A 16275-nucleotide genomic window follows, 5' to 3' on the forward strand; every position below is an offset into this window, starting at 1 on the left:
TTCTTTCCACTAGGAAATCCACATACTGCTTGCTTTATGCAAAGCAGGGTTTGATATTATACTGTTTAGTCAAGCTTTATCGGACCAAAATGTCTTAAAGTACAATGCAATAGAGTGTTTAGTCAATATGTGCTGGACTCAAAGATGTATTTATGTTTACACGAGCAGCTGGACTTAACTGAGAGCAAAGTGAGTCACTTCTTTGTTTACCTCTAAACGACTGGTACTATGCTCAGATTGTGTCTGTGAAAGACCTCTAGGAATGCAACAGTAAATCACCAAGGCAACTGGTACCAGACATAGTTGGTCAAATGTCCATCATGTGAATCTATAGAGCTTGCGGGACTGGGGTAGAGTCAAGCATGTATTTCTAAAATGTTGAATGAAGTGGGGGAGGGGGGAATTAAGGATTTTGGTTGGTGAAATTTCACTCCTACTTTTGAATTATACACACAATGTTGAAGGATAGCATTGCACCTCACTCAGTTAATTCACACATATGGACTTCCATGCACCTCTTAAACATAGTTCCTTGGATATCACATTTGCTGCACTGGAAAGGTTGCACTGCTTTTGTGGAGTCACAGTTTGCATTGTAGAGTTATATTTATTGTAAAGTGCTTTCATACTCAGTGCAGGGAGAGGAGCTAACCTTGGAGTGGGGACTTAAATGATGTAAAAGATCACTCTTTTGGTCAAAACATTTTTCATTACAGTTCAGGAAGATAATTTTACTTCTGCGTGAATTCTCAGGTGATTTTGAAAAGCGTTCTTCTGAGTAAACTTCTTCTTGCACTCAGGAGAAGAAAAAGGCTTCCACCCTGTATGCATATGCAGGTGACTTTGAAGATGCACATTTTGACTAAAGCTCTTATTGCACTCAGTGCAGGTAAAAGGCTTTAACCCTGTGTGAATTCTCAAGTGACGTTTCAGATCATTCTGTTGAGTAAAGCTGCTCCCACACTCGGTGCAGGGAAAAGGTTTCACTCCTACATGGATTCTCAAGTGACGTAGAAGTGTAGCCCGCTGAGAAAAGCTCTTTTGACACTCAGTGCAGGTAAATGGCTTCTCACCTGTGTGGGTTCTAAGATGGTTTTCAAGACACGACTTTGTAGTAAAACACCTTGTGCACTCTGTGCATAAAAAAGGCTTCCATCCTGTATGAAGTCTTTGGTGACATTGAAGATTTGCCTTTTGAGTAAAGCTCTTCTCACATTCACTACAGGGAAAGGGCCTCTCACCTGTGTGAATCCTTAAATGACGCTGGAGACCATCCATTTGGATAAACCTTTTATTACATTCAGTACATGAAAAGGGTTTTACTCCTGTGTGGATACTCAAGTGGCGCTGAAGTGCTGACTTTTCATTAAAGGTCTTTTCACATTCGCTGCACCAAAAGGGTTTGAGACCTATGTGAATTCTCAGGTGACGCTGTAGCGCTGACTTTTCATAAAAGGGCTTTTCACATTCACTGCACCAAAAGGGGTTCTCCTCTGTGTGGCATCTCCGGTAATGCGGAATATTCCAAAGGTGAGTAAATTTCTCCTCACACTTAGTAGCAGAAAATGGCTTTATATCCATGTGGATTTTAGGACCACATTCATTACTAGCAAAGCTGCTCTCACATTCTGTGCAGGAAGGAAGCCTCTTCTCTGTTTGTGTTCTATAGTATGAATCAAAAGTATACTTTCCAGTATAGACATCCTTGGAGTCAGAAAATGTGGGTGACTTGTTCCCATTTACTCTTATTTTCTTCAATCTGTTTTCTGTTGAACAAAATGAAAAGTAAAAGAATTATTAAAAATTACGCTAAATTAAAATACATTAATGTGAAATTGGCACAGTTTTAAATCCCGGCAAACAGCAAATCTCGGATTGGCAAGCCACCCCTTGGGAGGCAGGTGTCAAGCTACCCCGCATCAAGCAAATGTTTGACACTTGTATGCTATCACAGAACTAAACACCACTGCCTTCCAGCAGGAACATTAGACATGTTCAGTCAATCAAGCAAAAGACAATGGCCAAGCAGTCAGTAACCTAAATGAGTATCAGATGAAACCTACCCTTGATTGAAAATTGTTGTGCAATTGTGCAGGCAATAGTTATGTAATACCCTGGTAGATGCCACACAGTTTATTGATAGGGAAGCAACAGCTACTCAGAAAGTAGGATTTGAAAAAAAACTATCAAGGTGTTGAACACATGAAGGTGACGGCTCAATCTCAGAGCTATGCAGTTAAGACCTGCCACCGGAGAAGAATACCGATTGAGAAGCCATGCTTTGTGGACCTGGGACCCATATGTTTTTGTGAGCACTATACAAAAACACAATCCTAAACCTGCTCTCCAGCATCACACACAAAAGACAAATCTTACACAAGGAAAAGAGAGAAAAACACCTAAAATGTCCTTACTTCAAGTTGTGAATTAAATGGACAGCTGCCAGTCTGTTTAGCACCAGACCTAGCTGTAACTACAAACCTTTAATGCTCAAATGCATGTGTTAGACCTGTCAGCCGTAGGATGGCCTTTCCCCAAACCTTTTGCCTTCCTCCCCCATTTTGGTTTGCTGGCCTTAGGACTCTGCTCAATTTACCACTACTAATCAGTGCTAGAGTGCTTGTGTTCTCTCCTTCAAACATGACAGAATTGGCTTACACCAAGTTGGCATCTTTAATTTACTTGTAATACCCTGGTAAAGTGGTGCTACATGTGCAGAGGGCTTGTAAAGTAAATGCTACTAGTAGGCCTGCATCACGATTGGGCTGCTCACTTAAGTAGCCCTTTAAACATATCTCAGGCCATTTTGACCCGGCAACAAACCTTCCCTTTTAATAAATATAAGTCACCCTCGGGTAGGCCCTGGACAGCCCAAGGGGCAGGGTGCAGTGTATTAAAAAGGTAGGGCAAGACTTTTTAGGTTTCACATGCCCTGGTAGTGAACAACCCTTAAATTTGTTTTTCACTACTGCGAGGTTTAACTCTCTCATAGGATAACATTGGAGTTACCGTATTGCATTTAATAAGCTGTAACTCCTAAATTGGAACAGGTACCCGGTTAATGTTTGGTGCCATTGGAATTGTAATGAAATATCCGAACTTAAAGTGAAGTCGAATTTTAAATTACAATTTTGAAAATGCCACTTTCAGAGAGTTAGCATATTCTTGCCTTAGCCATTTGGTGCCGGCAACCTGTCTCCAGTGCCCATGACTGGGCACAGTTGACTGTTGGGCTTTTTGAATTCCTCCTAGACAGCCACACACAATTGGAGCTTAGGTGTGACTGGATGGGCCATCACTGGCAGGGTGGCAGGAAGGAGCTGGACCCAGCCCTAATTACACTTGAATAGGCTGTGTCCTGTCTGTACACATAGGGCTGCACCCCCCTCCCCCACCCCCCTGTAGTTAGTCTGGAGCCAGGGCCAAGAAGGTAGAACAACTGCAAGGGTCATTTACTTTGAGTGGGGTCTCACTGAAAGTAATTGTAAGCCCTGCCATGCCTGTAGATTTTCTGACAGGCAATGACCTGGAGCACACTATCAGGAGGGAGGTAGAGCTGAGTTCACACATGCAGATGTTGGGATTGTCTGAATGGGTCTGTATGACCATAAGGTCCATGGCTACCCAGGAGGGGAGTCAGGGATGCCTGGAGCTGGGAGCAATGACCCAGGCAGCTGCCAAGAAAATTAGGGGAAAGGGTCACAATCAGCAAGCCTCTGAAGTTCCCCCAGTCCAGGATGACAGGGCACCTGAAGAAGATGCTCCTGAGCCATACGGGGAGGACATTACAACCCTCCGAGACTAGCTTCAGCTAGTCGGTTACTAAATTGAGGGTGGGCCCACGAACACCGTAATTCAGAGTTCCCTACTACACTATCAGCGTACACACACTGTGGTGTATCATCACCTGCATCCCAGCGTTGTGCTATCGATTGACTGTCAGCCCCTTCCCCCACTCACACTTGGGTACCCGGCTGGGTCCCATTGTGAGTATCTTCTTTTTCTTCATTCACTCATGTGTGGCACACACTTCTCACGCAGCTGCGCAGTCAAATCACCAGATGTCCCTACATCCTTAGGTCCTGATCAGACCCCACACTGCACACAGGGTCGAAACATCGTTGACACAAAGAAAAAGCGAACCTTTAACATAAAATTTTGGAGACCCTGTACAAAAACTGTCACAAATTTGGCAACAATACTTTAGGTTCCTATTTTCACTGGGGACACTATGCACAATAGTGTTTACATTCTTCTTGGCATTATATATGTTCCTTCCCTTTTTTTGTGATATAAAATCAACCATTGGTATATGTGGTTTCTTCTCCCTCTAAACTGTGCTTCGTGGTTTTTAGTTGCTCTGTTTATGTCGAGCAGAACAAATGAAAAAATAACAAAAAATAAAAATAATATGTTTGAATAAACTAAATGTCTTTTTTATATATACTGCATCCTCTGTGAAATATGTTGTGATGTAAACACTGGATAAAAATATATAGGTCTGACTAGAGGTACTTTAGCGGTTTGGTTTGTTTCTCTCCCTCCTCTGGACCTCAAATTGAAATTGGGAGAACTCTTTTCAGTTTAGTTTCTTCTCCCTCTGACATTACTCTAACCCTTTATATTGCGATTGTGCATCTTAATATCAAGATAGGCAGTATTATTCCACAGGAACCACGGTTTCTGATAGCAATTTACCTGCCCTGGTTCCTTAGTAAGTAGGGTCCCCTTGTTCGTGTTCGCGACATGATGGTTGGAGGGCAAACTAAAGATGTTTGAAGGCTGCGGCTACTGAGGAGGGTTTAGACTGGCCTGATCTCTGGCTGCCCGACCCAGGGGGTACCAAGTCCTTGCCATGCCCAGGCTGGGAAGCTTACGTGCTGTTGTGGCTGCCGGGTAAGGACGCAGCTGGAAGTCCTTTCCTCTGCTGTGAAAGAAGCAAAAGACAGACTGAGGTTGACGGGCCCTGGAAAGGCCCTATGACCTGGCTGTAGCTCTGCTATTCTTGAAGCGCTCCAGCACTGAGTTCGCCTCATCTCCAAAGAGACGGGAGCCATCAAAGGGCATGTCCATAAGGACATTCCCTGAAAGGCCAATTGTTCTCAGCCAGGCCACTGACAATGAAACCGCTCTACCAAGCAAGCTGGTTGGATCCAGCCCACATCTAATCGTGAACTTGGCTGCAACTCTCTCGTCTGCCATAGCTTCGAAGAGTATGGCCAGGGCCTTCTCCAGGACCTTGGGCAGCACCGGCACAGCCAAATCCCACAGTGCATTGGAGTAACAGCCTGAAAGACAAGTGGTGTTGATGGACCGCAGAGGCAGGCTAGTGAAAGAGAAAATGTTTTCGCATAAGGTGTTCAGACTCTTGGATTTTTTTATCCAGTGGACTGGTAGCAAATGTGCCAGGGTTTATGTGGGAAGTGGGGGCTTGGACCACCAAGGTGTCCGAGGTAGCGTGATGTGTGAGGAAACTGGGGTACCCTGGGGTGGGACAATGGTGGCGGGCAATTGTCCTGTTCACAGGAGCCACTGTGCTGGGCTTGGTTCAGGTCCCGAGCAGGACATCTGTAGGGGCTTCATTGAGAGGGAGAAGCGGTTCCAAGGTTGTCCTTCCTGGCTGAAGCACCTCTTCGAGACATTAGTCATTTTAAAAAAAATATCTTTATTGGCATTTTCAATTTTTCAAGATACACATTTTCATAAAAATATTCAGAGGCAGGACAGTCCCAAAATTAAATATCAGAAGAATCGCAAATTAAAGCAACGTCTATCTTCTCAGTGCACAATCCAGAGCACCTAGTGCCATTTAATGATCAATGTGGGATCAGTCACCAACATGTCAAAATGCCCAAACAACACAAAAAACAACATCAATCAATGTAAGGATACCCACCTGGGGCAAACAAAAAAAAAAGAAAACAAATAACAAACAAATGAAAGACCTGAAGCAGAGGAGGAATCACAGCAAACAGTTCCAGTGCAGCTAGTGGTGAGGACACAGTATATGAGGTAGTGACAGCATTGGACCAGCAGTTTAATCCTCAAGGAAGGGTCCTATAGCTAGTACTAAGGATATTGCCCCCAGACATGCAAAAAGTCAACAAACGCTATTCCTACCCAGCCTGTAAACGTATCGCACTGTCTGGGCATCAAGCCAACCGAGACGGCAATAGGCGATACAAGTTAGGGCACCCCTGGGCGCGCGCCCGCATCCGTCTCAGGACCCGAATCTATCAGTCCAGCCTCCCATCCCTCTGGGTTCTCCCAGGTCACCAACTGTTAGACCTGTCAGCCCTAGGAGCCCCAGTCACCGCCGCGGCCCAGCCCTGTAGTGGAGAGTTCCTGCGGCGGCACCCGCGAGCCTTGGGGAGGCTGGGGCGAACGGAGAGTAGGCCGCGCTGGCCCCACCACCACCATCACCCGTACCACGTGACGGGGGCGCCTGGCCACGTCACTGGCCATGCCCCCACCCCTGCTGCAGCGTGATTGGCCTGCTGGGCCGCACCCCTCCTGGCAAGGCCTCGGGCTGGCTCGACACCGGCAGAAGCCCCGGCCGGCCCAAGAAGCGTCACGGAGAGCCCCCTCCGACTTGCTGCAGCCCCGGGGCCAACTGAACCCTTAGAGCGGGGCCCCGTGACCGACTACCGCAGCACGAGATACACCGGAGTGCTCTAACAAGAGCAGGAGCCCTCCCCCAGCCAATTGAACCTCCGCAAAGGCCCCGAGGGGGCCGAAGAAAAAGGTAAACCCCTGGGGAGGCCCTGAGATCGCCCCTCCCCGCGGGATACTGTTGTTGGGCCCCGTTGGCCCCCGTTGTGCCCGCAGGGCTTCTATAACTGGGCAGGAGCCCCGTATTTACTGGAGAACGCTCAGTTTCAGTGACTGACCAATTAAAAGAGTAAACCCTTGCTGGGAGAATGGTAATTGCTAACGTGACACGTTTAGATGAAATGTTTATTTCTGCTTAATACCACGGTTAATCTGGCCTAATGAACTGTTGACTTTGCCTAATGAAATGCTCATTTTACCCTTAGGCATGGTTTATTCTGGATTAATGAAATGCTCATTTTACCCTTAGGCATGGTTTATTCTGGATTAATGAAATGCTCATTTTACCCTTATGCATGCCTAATGGGATGCTCACCTTTGCTTGATGCCTTGTTTATTGTTGCCTAATGAAATGATTAATGCTGAGTAATGAAACGTTTAGCGGCCTAATGAAATGGTTAGTGAAACCTGCAGTATTGATGATTGAATTGCTCCCCTTGCTCCCCTGATGAAATGCTGATGAGATATTGACCCCGTGATTAGGGATTGTCCTGATTCTGATTCTAGATAAAAGCATATTGATTTTTACTCAAACTTACTGGTGTGGTGTCAGTCATTGTGTGCGTTTCCTGTCTCAGTGGGTGTGTGTGCTGTATGGTCACTTTATACCTAAGCTTTCGGGTGGGATTGGAGACCCCAGTTCCTACACCAACACTGCCCTCTACTGGTCTGCCAAGGGAAGCTTCCTCATGCCCTTATTTTCTTCCCAACTGAGCGCTCTACCTTCCGCTCCACCCCACACCACAACATCTCTATGCCAAAGTGCAAATTGGGGTCCCCTAGTAGAATTCCATCCCAGCGAAGTACGACGTTCCGCTAGCCCCAGCGCTAAGTATATGAGTCTGTTCCCTACCTTACGCTTTGGCAGCTGAGGAAAAAGACCTAAGATATAAGTCTGTATTGTGAAAGGTAGATCCCTGCCCAGTACATCCACCAGTTTACCAAGCACTGCCTCCCAGAAAGTATGAAACATTAGTCTTGACTGCCATTGAGGACAGGCTAAGGTCCAGGAAATCAGCCGCCCTTCTCTTCACTTCCCCTGAGGCTTGAGCCTGGAGATAGCTCAGAGGGATTATCAGACAATCTATGTTTAAATCACTGCTGCTATATTTGTTACTTTTTAAATCATTGCTGTCACATGTTATATTGCTCCACTTACATTTGTTTGTAACTTTGTTCGCCACTCGCACTGACCGCCACTTTGCCACTCTGCTCTGAGACTGCTGCACGCCGTGAGAGGGCAGGGCACACAGTAAGCGGCTCACGCGAAGTAGAGCGGGCCGCCATTTGGAAAGTTAGCAGGCTAGTCTTTGTTGCAAACACTCGTGACACACTATAAATGTGCACGCTGATGTGGATGCGCAGCGGAAGCGCACAGCTGGTGCGCCGCTGGTGCGCCAAAGGAACACCTAAGGCAAGCCCATCTGCGCCGGTCCATGCACTGACTGCGCTCAGTGCCGGCCAAGCTGCCCGTTCCAAGCCAGACAAGGGACCATCCATAAGGTGTCCCAGAGCACAACTGCTGGACTTGAATCCGGAGAGAGGGGGGAAAAAATGCAAGGAGATCTCTGTGCATGTCAAATCTGCCAGCACACATTTGTCCTGACTGTCATAGACTGTCATAGACCACTTCCCTGGGTTCTCTACCAGGGAGTTGGATCCAGTCTCAAAAGACAGTGAGCTATCCACTAGGGCTGGTAAGACAAAACCCAAGGAACATGCGCTAAAGTTTATTTTGATAAACACCAGATCCTTAATGAAGCATAGCTTTGAGTGTGCTAGCCTCTTAGTGCAAAAAAACATAAAATTGGTCTTCATCACGGAAACCTGGATGGATGAGGCCCAGTGCCAGATCTAGTGACTCCACTCCGCCTGAATTTTTGTGCAATACCTTAAACAGGCCAACTCGGAGATGAAGGGGGCTAGCAATAATTTATCACAACACTCTAAAAATAGCGCTATCATTCAATGTTGGCTTATTGCCCTATCACTCCTTTAAGGGCAGTCTAATGTACAGAGCACCAGAATCTGGAACTTCATTCTTAACCTCTCTTGGGATATTACTTGAAGAGGGGCTCTGCTCCGAGTCTTTTACCATTCTGGGGGACTTTACCTTCCTTGTGGAAGCCCCCTTAGATCCGGATAAGAGAGTCCTGCTAGATATGATGGGTAGCGCTGATTTGGTCCAACTTGTGAAAGAGGCCACACATAGGCAGGACATACCCTGGATGGGGTTTTCTCCAACCCATCCGTATTTAACCTGCACATGAACAATGTCTTTGGTCTGGACGAACCTTGTCGGAAAATTATTTGAAGTTACCACCCAGCTCATCACCATAAACCTGGGAGCACTAAGAATCAGATTACGACTAAGGGGTATATTAGGATGGCGGTCAGATGGCCACCCCCGGGCAGCAACCACCAGAACGGCTGCGGACATCCGTCCGTGATCGCAACCCGGAAAACCCATTAGCATGGTGGTGATGACCGCGGCAGTGAGATTTTCCGCCTGCCACTTTTCCGCCAGTAGCAGTCCCCACACCAGCCTAGCGAGCGGAACTGGACTGCCACAATGGTGCTGGTGCAGGGCCAGGCTCCACCGGCATGCTTATGATGCCTGTGGTAGCCAGCGTTTCCACAGCGGTGGGACCACCATGGAAAGGCATGAAGAGAATGTCTCTGGGGGCCCATTGGGGCCCCCAATATGTTGGCGGGGTGTGAGTGCACTGTGTCCCTGTACCAGGTTGCAGGCACTGTGCAGTGCCTGCCTTTTTTGGACAGCGGTCCCCGGTAGCTTGTCTCCTTTCTGGTGAAGAATTGGCTTGGTAGTTTGGTCTGCCCTGTTCCCATGATGCACTGGGCCAGGGACAGACTAATTTGCATATAGCCAGGTTCTGAGCTGGGATGGGGCAGTGAGATAAATAACGGTGATGGATCAAGCCCTGATCTTTGGACTGGGTAAGAGTGGTCTGCTTAATTCAGACACTCTGTTCATCACCACCCCCCTTTTCTGTATCGTTTTTGGCCACTATAGGTGTGGCAGGGTATACTCAGACATGAGTCCCTTTCTCACTGCTCCATCAGGATTCAAGCAAGCCGGGCCGAAGAGGCTGAAATGCCAGAAACCGGTCCCCGGTAGCTTGTCTCCTTTCTGGTGAAGAATTGGCTTGGTAGTTTGGTCTGCCCTGTTCCCATGATGCACTGGGCCAGGGACAGACTAATTTGCATATAGCCAGGTTCTGAGCTGGGATGGGGCAGTGAGATAAATAACGGTGATGGATCAAGCCCTGATCTTTGGACTGGGTAAGAGTGGTCTGCTTAATTCAGACACTCTGTTCATCACCACCCCCTTTTCTGTATCGTTTTTGGACAGCGCGGCGGTGCTGCTGGCAGCAGCAACCGCCGCAATGTTAAATGCCGAGATCTGACCGCCACGGTCGGAAGTCGACTGCGGAGTATAGTAATTGGACCAGCGGTTTTCCTGCGACCCTAGCGGGCGGTGTTTTCCCGCTACCTTGGCGGTCAGAGTGATTTTCTGACTGCCATCCTAATAGACCCCTAGGGCTTGGAACAGAGTGGTGGAGTGAGAACTACAAGAACTGCTTAGTACTACCCAGAGGCTATTGCCCACAAGGGTGTAGGACGCCACCAGATGGTATATTCAATGGGTTGAGACAGCCTAAAAATAAGTTAGCCCCGGCTAAACTCGTACATCCCAAACGATCTTTACCCACTGCTCCCTAGTACTCAGAGGATCTTAGAAATCAGAAACTAACCTGTAAACGGTTAGAACACAACTGGCGGAAAAAATACACAACAGCTGAGAAAGAAGACTATAAACAAAGCCTCACCACTTACAAACAAGATGTATTTAATGCACAAAAGCTCTTTTTTTATAGATCAAATTAACTTAGCAAAAAATTCCTCTAAAGAACTTTTTAAAACCTTCTCTAAGCTGGCCAACCCAAGCCTACCTAAGGTCGAATCAAGTCAAGAATTGAGTGAAGAAATTGCTAGGTTCTTCCAAAACAAGGTGGTAGCTATTTTCTCAGCCTTCAACAAACTCCCACAAGGAGCCACAGGAAATTTGAAGACCAGAGCTAAGAAAACCTTAGAGACCTATCCCACACTTGATAAATGTGTCCCACTTTGTATAAATGACACAAAGTTGCTTCTGCAATCAATTAAGTCAGGATCTCCATACAACCCTGTCCAGTGTCAGTGGCCAATCTAGCCAATCTGGCCAATCTAGCCCTGAAACCTATTGCTACCACTCTTGCATCAGTATTCAATGCCATGTTCGAATCAGGAGATTTCCCTAGCCTGTGGAAGATGGCCTCAATACTCCCATTACTGAAAAACCAGAATCTGGACCCGCTGGATCCAAATAATTTTAGCCCCATCTCCCGCCTCCCACTCTCAGCGAAAGTGGTTGAGAAAGAAATAAACTCCCAGCTGAGTGCCTTTCTCTATTAGAATAGGCTACTAATGAAGATGGATGGCTTGGTGACCGTGCCCAACACATGCATCTCGACTGGGATCAAGACCATCATGGCATCACACGTTGAGTGGCAAGGAGCTAGAGGGACTGCTTCCAAGGCCTTAGAGTGCATGCAGCGGCAGTCTATGCAGGTCTACGTGTCATGGTCAAGCTCCAGGCATCAGAGGTAAACAAGATGCAAGTCCATCACCAACATCTATCAGTGACAGGCCCCATAGGGCTTGAAGCCAGCTTTTCTCATGGACATGCTGGCCATACCTGGAGAAGATTTTAAAGAAACTTAGACAAAAAGTCAACAAAAGGTCAGTCAAAAAATGACTGGGGTTGCTCTCTCTGGATCTGCGCTGACTGGCATGGAAAGAAAAGAACTGACATCAGTTTGCTGGTGTGGAGCCTACATAGGCACTGCATTCGGCACTTCCGCCACAGACAATGCAGACTACGCCACGTGGAGCTGAATGATGCCACCTACCGGCATGCAGGGGTACTGCTCACAAGAAATTGCCAGATCCAGTCTGACACTTGGGGACAATTCTACGGTAAGGAATGTGTGACTAGAAGTCTCTGTCAGGTAGGCGACCATGTTAGTCTTTTCAGGGAGGGGTGGGATCAAACTCCCAGGGGTATATGGTCAAAATATCGAGTCCAAAATATCGAGTAACACAAATATCGAGTCCAAAATATAGAATGGACAAAATATCGAATGGACAGAATATAGACATCAAAAATATCGTTTTAAAGGTAAGTAATGTAATATCTATTTTAAAAATATAGAAAGTCAAAATATCGAAGTACATAATATAGGTTATTAAAAATATCGAATTTTTAATAATATCGAATTTTTTTAAGTGTTTTGTATGTTATTATATGTCTGAAAAGTGTTTATTTTGTTGTTATTTGTTTTAAATAATTAATTTTATGTTATTTAATTTTGCGTAATTTAATTCTGTAGGGGGTTGTTGGTTTATAGGGAAATAGGGTGGGAAGTAATTTAATTATAATTAATTAAATATGTTAATGAATTTATTGGTATTTATTTTTAATAAATTGTTAATTAATTTTTAATTGGTAATTAATTAATTCTTAATTGATAATACATTTTTATTAATTGATAATTATGTGAATAATATTAATTTATTTTCTGTAGTGGGTTGTGGGTTTATAGGGAAATAGGGTGGGAAGTAATTTAATTATAATTAATTAAATATGTACATTTGTTTATTGGTATTTATTTTGAATAAATTGTTAAATAATTTTTAATTGGTAATTAATTAATTCATAATTGATAATTAATTTTTATTAATTGATTAATTGATAATTATGTGAATAATATTAATTTATTTTCTGTAGCGGGTTGTGGGTTTATAGGGGAATAGGGTGGGAAGTAATTTAATTATAATGAATTAAATATGTTAATTTATTTATTGGTATTTATTTTGAATAACTTGTTAATTCATTTTTAAATGGTAATTAATTCTTAATTGGTAATGAATTTTTATTAATTGATTAATTGATCATTATGTGAAATATATTAATTTATTTTCACTAGAGTGGGAATAGTAAAATGTACCCCTATGCTATCCAACGCTTTCCCTACTGTTGCACTCACTGGAGTGGGAATAGTAATGTTTACCCCTACGCTATCCAACGCTTTACCTACTGTTGCACTCTCTGGAGTGGGAATAGTAATTTTTACCCCTACGCTATCCAATGCTTTCCATACTGTTGCACTCTCTGGAGTGGGAATAGTAATTTTAACCCCTACGCTATCCAACGCCTTCCCTACTGTTGCACTCTCTGGAGTGGGAATAGTAATTTTTACCCCTACGCTATTCAACGTTTTCCCTACTGTTGCACTCTCTGGAGTGGGAATAGTAATTGTTACCCCTACGCTATCCAACGCTTTCCCTACTGTTGCACTCTCTGGAGTGGGAATAGTAATTTTTATCCCTACGCTAACCAACGCTTTCCCTACTGTTGCACTCTCTGGAGTGGGAATAGTAATTTTTACCCCTACGCTATCCAACACCTTCCCTACTGTTGCACCCTCTGGTGTGGGAATAGTAATTTTTACCCCTACGCTATCCAACACTTTCCCTACTGTTGCACTCACTGGAGTGGGAATAGTAATTTTTACCCCTACGCTATCCATGGACGCATAGATGAGGTGTCTTTTTAGGGTGTAAGAATTAAGGGGTTTCCTGCTTTGACAGTGATGAGACTTGACAGTCAACTCTCCTGTTTTCCTCATAGTGGTGCCGATTAGGATGTCGGACTGATCGCCACCGCCATGCAGGCAGTGGCGATCCGTCCTCCATCTGTCACCGTCCGCCAGCAATTTACCCCCCACCATATTACCATGGCGGGGGGGACCGCGGCGGACAGAAAGACCATCCGCTGCTCTTCTAGGTTTCTAGGTGTCTAGGTCTAATATGGTGGCGGTGTCTATCAGACACCGCCAGCCATATTAGGATGGGCTTCGGTGTATGCCTTATTGCCGCCACGGAAAGGCATACGGTCTTTGCTTTGGGGGCCCGTTGCAGGCCCCCAGGGTGAAGGGGGGTGAGGTTGCACATGGGGGGTACCTATGGTACCCTCCAGCATTTCAATGTACAACATGACAGGCACCGCGCGGTGCCTGTCATGTTGTGCATTGAAATGTGCAACGTGCATTTTTAGCATTGCGGTGGGCGGTGCTGCGAGCACCGCCCCCCACAATGTTAAAAATGCTGGATGCGCCCGCCACTGTGGCGGGCGCATCATAATTGCTATGGCGGGACCACCGCACACATGGCGGACGGTCCCGTTTCCACCGGGATGGCGGACGGACTTTCCTAATGGAGCCCTATATTTGGGTTCAGTGATTCTGGTGGCTGCAAATTACTGCACATGTGAAACGGTCAGTGAAGAAACGTGATCCTAATCACCCAATCAGTGGCATTGCTTGGAGGATGCCCAGTAATGGTTGAGCTTTACCAGATCTTTGCTAGGGAATCAGCTGCCATGTAGCCAGGTGCCATGAGTTGGCAATGATTTGATTTTTTCACTGTATATATTTATTGCACTTTTTATGTATGATAATGTAAAGTACAGATATATGTATTTCAATTGAGATATACAAAAAAACAAAGAAAAATGAAATCATGATGAAGTAAAAATCCTTTTCAATGAAATGCTTGAATTGATTATTGATTACCCTTTAAACTGAATCTAGCTTGATTTGCATTGATGACCCACATAATAGAGTGGTTATGAGGAATCCAATTAATTAGTTGAACAGTAAAGTAGGAAAGAGGTTCTCCCTACTTTTGGAATAAGTTGTTTTGAATTTATGGTCATAGAGGCACCTTGTCATATTTAATGTTCAATAGATTCCAGCCTCTAGGTTCCATAACTGAATCAATCCCCAGCGCTGGTAGGTTTTGCCTCTGATGGTAAATTAAAGGAGTACATATTAGGGGAAAAGTGCTACAGTCCTTACAGGGGAGCGAGGTGATGCTGTTTACCTAATGTAATTCTTAAGCAAGCACATATTTCTCCAAGTGCTCCTGCCTCTCACCCTTTTGAGTCTCCAAAGAAGATGAAATTGTATGGTTTAGGAGAGTGAGACCGTTGAAATAAATGGAGATGAAACATGTTTTGGAAAGTGAGTGAGGTCTGTGAATTGCATGGATGGCATTTTGGCTGTATGGAGAGTGAAGTTGTGACTCAGAAGTGAGACACCCTCCAAAAGAAGATGAGTTGAGACTGAGAGACATGCAGTCCCCCTCCTCGTCACCTCACCTGATCCTGCTTCGGATCCTCCTGGTCTTGGTCCATCTTTGGTCCTGCTGTATCTGGTCCTGTGGTCCTTGTGCTCTTCACCCTCATCCTCGTGGTTCTGTACCTGGCCCCCTTAGTCTTCGTTCTACTGCTCCTGGTCCTCCTAGCCTCTCTGATCTCTGCTGTGCTGTGTTTGTTCCTATGTCTCTTGGTCCCAGTCGCCCTAGGTTTCCCGAGCATGGTCTTCCTGACCTGATGGTCCTCGTCCTACTGGCCCTGGCCTCGCCTGTCCTGGTCTTAGTGGCCCTGGTCATATTTATTTACAGGGCCGAACTTGGAACCAAAACCGCCCCTGGCAAAGTGCTCAGCCGGATCCCAAGATGGTTGGGGGTGCGGCCGAGCTGTTTGCCAGGGCCAGTTTCGTCCGATTTTGTGACGGGGGCTGATATTGCAGCTATGGTGTAAAAGCAGCCCTGTAACAAAATTTGCCCCCAGGGGCCCAAAACCGGCCCCCACCATGGCGGCCCGCCGGGGAAATGCCTGGTGCCCGCTATGACCAGTCCAGCCCTGTTTATTTATCATCATCATCATAATAGAATTAATTTTGGTAAAACCCATAAAAGTACAGATAAAAGAATAACATTTTTTTTTAAATGAATGTCCAATACATGCAAAAGGTGATGCACATAGAATATCTAGCAGCAAATAAATATAGATACTTAAAATATCATAGCGGAGGGAGTACCAAGACGGTAGAGTGTTTGGGAACAAAATGTACCCCTCGTCATGGCCTGTGAAACCAGTTGAAACCTTAGTCTGTAGCTACCATAGTGGTGTAGAGGAGGAGGTGCAAGGGAGGTGGGCCAAGGGGCAAAGGGACATGTGTGGATATATATGCAAAGCAAATCGCCGCAGAGGGCCGCTCGACCTGTTATGGTTGGGTCATAGCATTTGATCTTATGCACCAGCTTTGATGTGAAAATTTAGCAGCCACACAAACATATTTTTAAATATTTTTTAGCTTCGGGATTTACATGCTTCTACAGGACCAGAGCAGCTGGAAGGACCTTCTCCTACCTCTCTGCCAAGACCTGGAATGATCTCCCCCTTCACCTCCAGCAAAAGCTGACACTGCACCAATTCAGGAAAGACCTTAAGACCTGGCTTTTTGAATGACCCCA

General features: G+C 45.5%; 1 protein-coding gene across 1 annotated transcript; it reads right to left on the reverse strand.

The window, feature by feature from the left end:
- Nucleotides 1–717: 717 nt before the first annotated feature.
- On the reverse strand, nucleotides 718–15202 carry LOC144773707 (uncharacterized). Its single transcript, XM_078658852.1, has 3 exons — nucleotides 15111–15202; nucleotides 5136–5326; nucleotides 718–1766 (listed from the first exon to the last, which is right to left on the reverse strand). Exons 1-3 carry the CDS (start codon nucleotides 15200–15202, stop codon nucleotides 718–720), a joined length of 1332 nt encoding a protein of 443 aa, XP_078514978.1.
- Nucleotides 15203–16275: the final 1073 nt, after the last annotated feature.

Source organism: Lissotriton helveticus, chromosome 8, assembly GCF_964261635.1.
Source record: "Lissotriton helveticus chromosome 8, aLisHel1.1, whole genome shotgun sequence".
Lineage (NCBI taxonomy): Eukaryota > Metazoa > Chordata > Amphibia > Caudata > Salamandridae > Lissotriton > Lissotriton helveticus.

What these genes read in the sequence shown, in the direction of transcription:
- LOC144773707 (XM_078658852.1), bottom strand. Translation starts at nt 15,202, where the DNA reads ATGAGGGTGAAGAGCACAAGGACCACAGGACCAGATACAGCAGGACCA. An exon ending in CCGAAGCAGGATCAGGTGAG is followed by an intron (nt 5,327 to 15,110) that starts GTGACGAGGAGG and finishes CTCTTTCACTAG; the next exon opens with CCTGCCTCTGCGGTCCATCA. An exon ending in GGATCCAACCAGCTTGCTTG is followed by an intron (nt 1,767 to 5,135) that starts GTAGAGCGGTTT and finishes TTTGTTCAACAG; the next exon opens with AAAACAGATTGAAGAAAATA.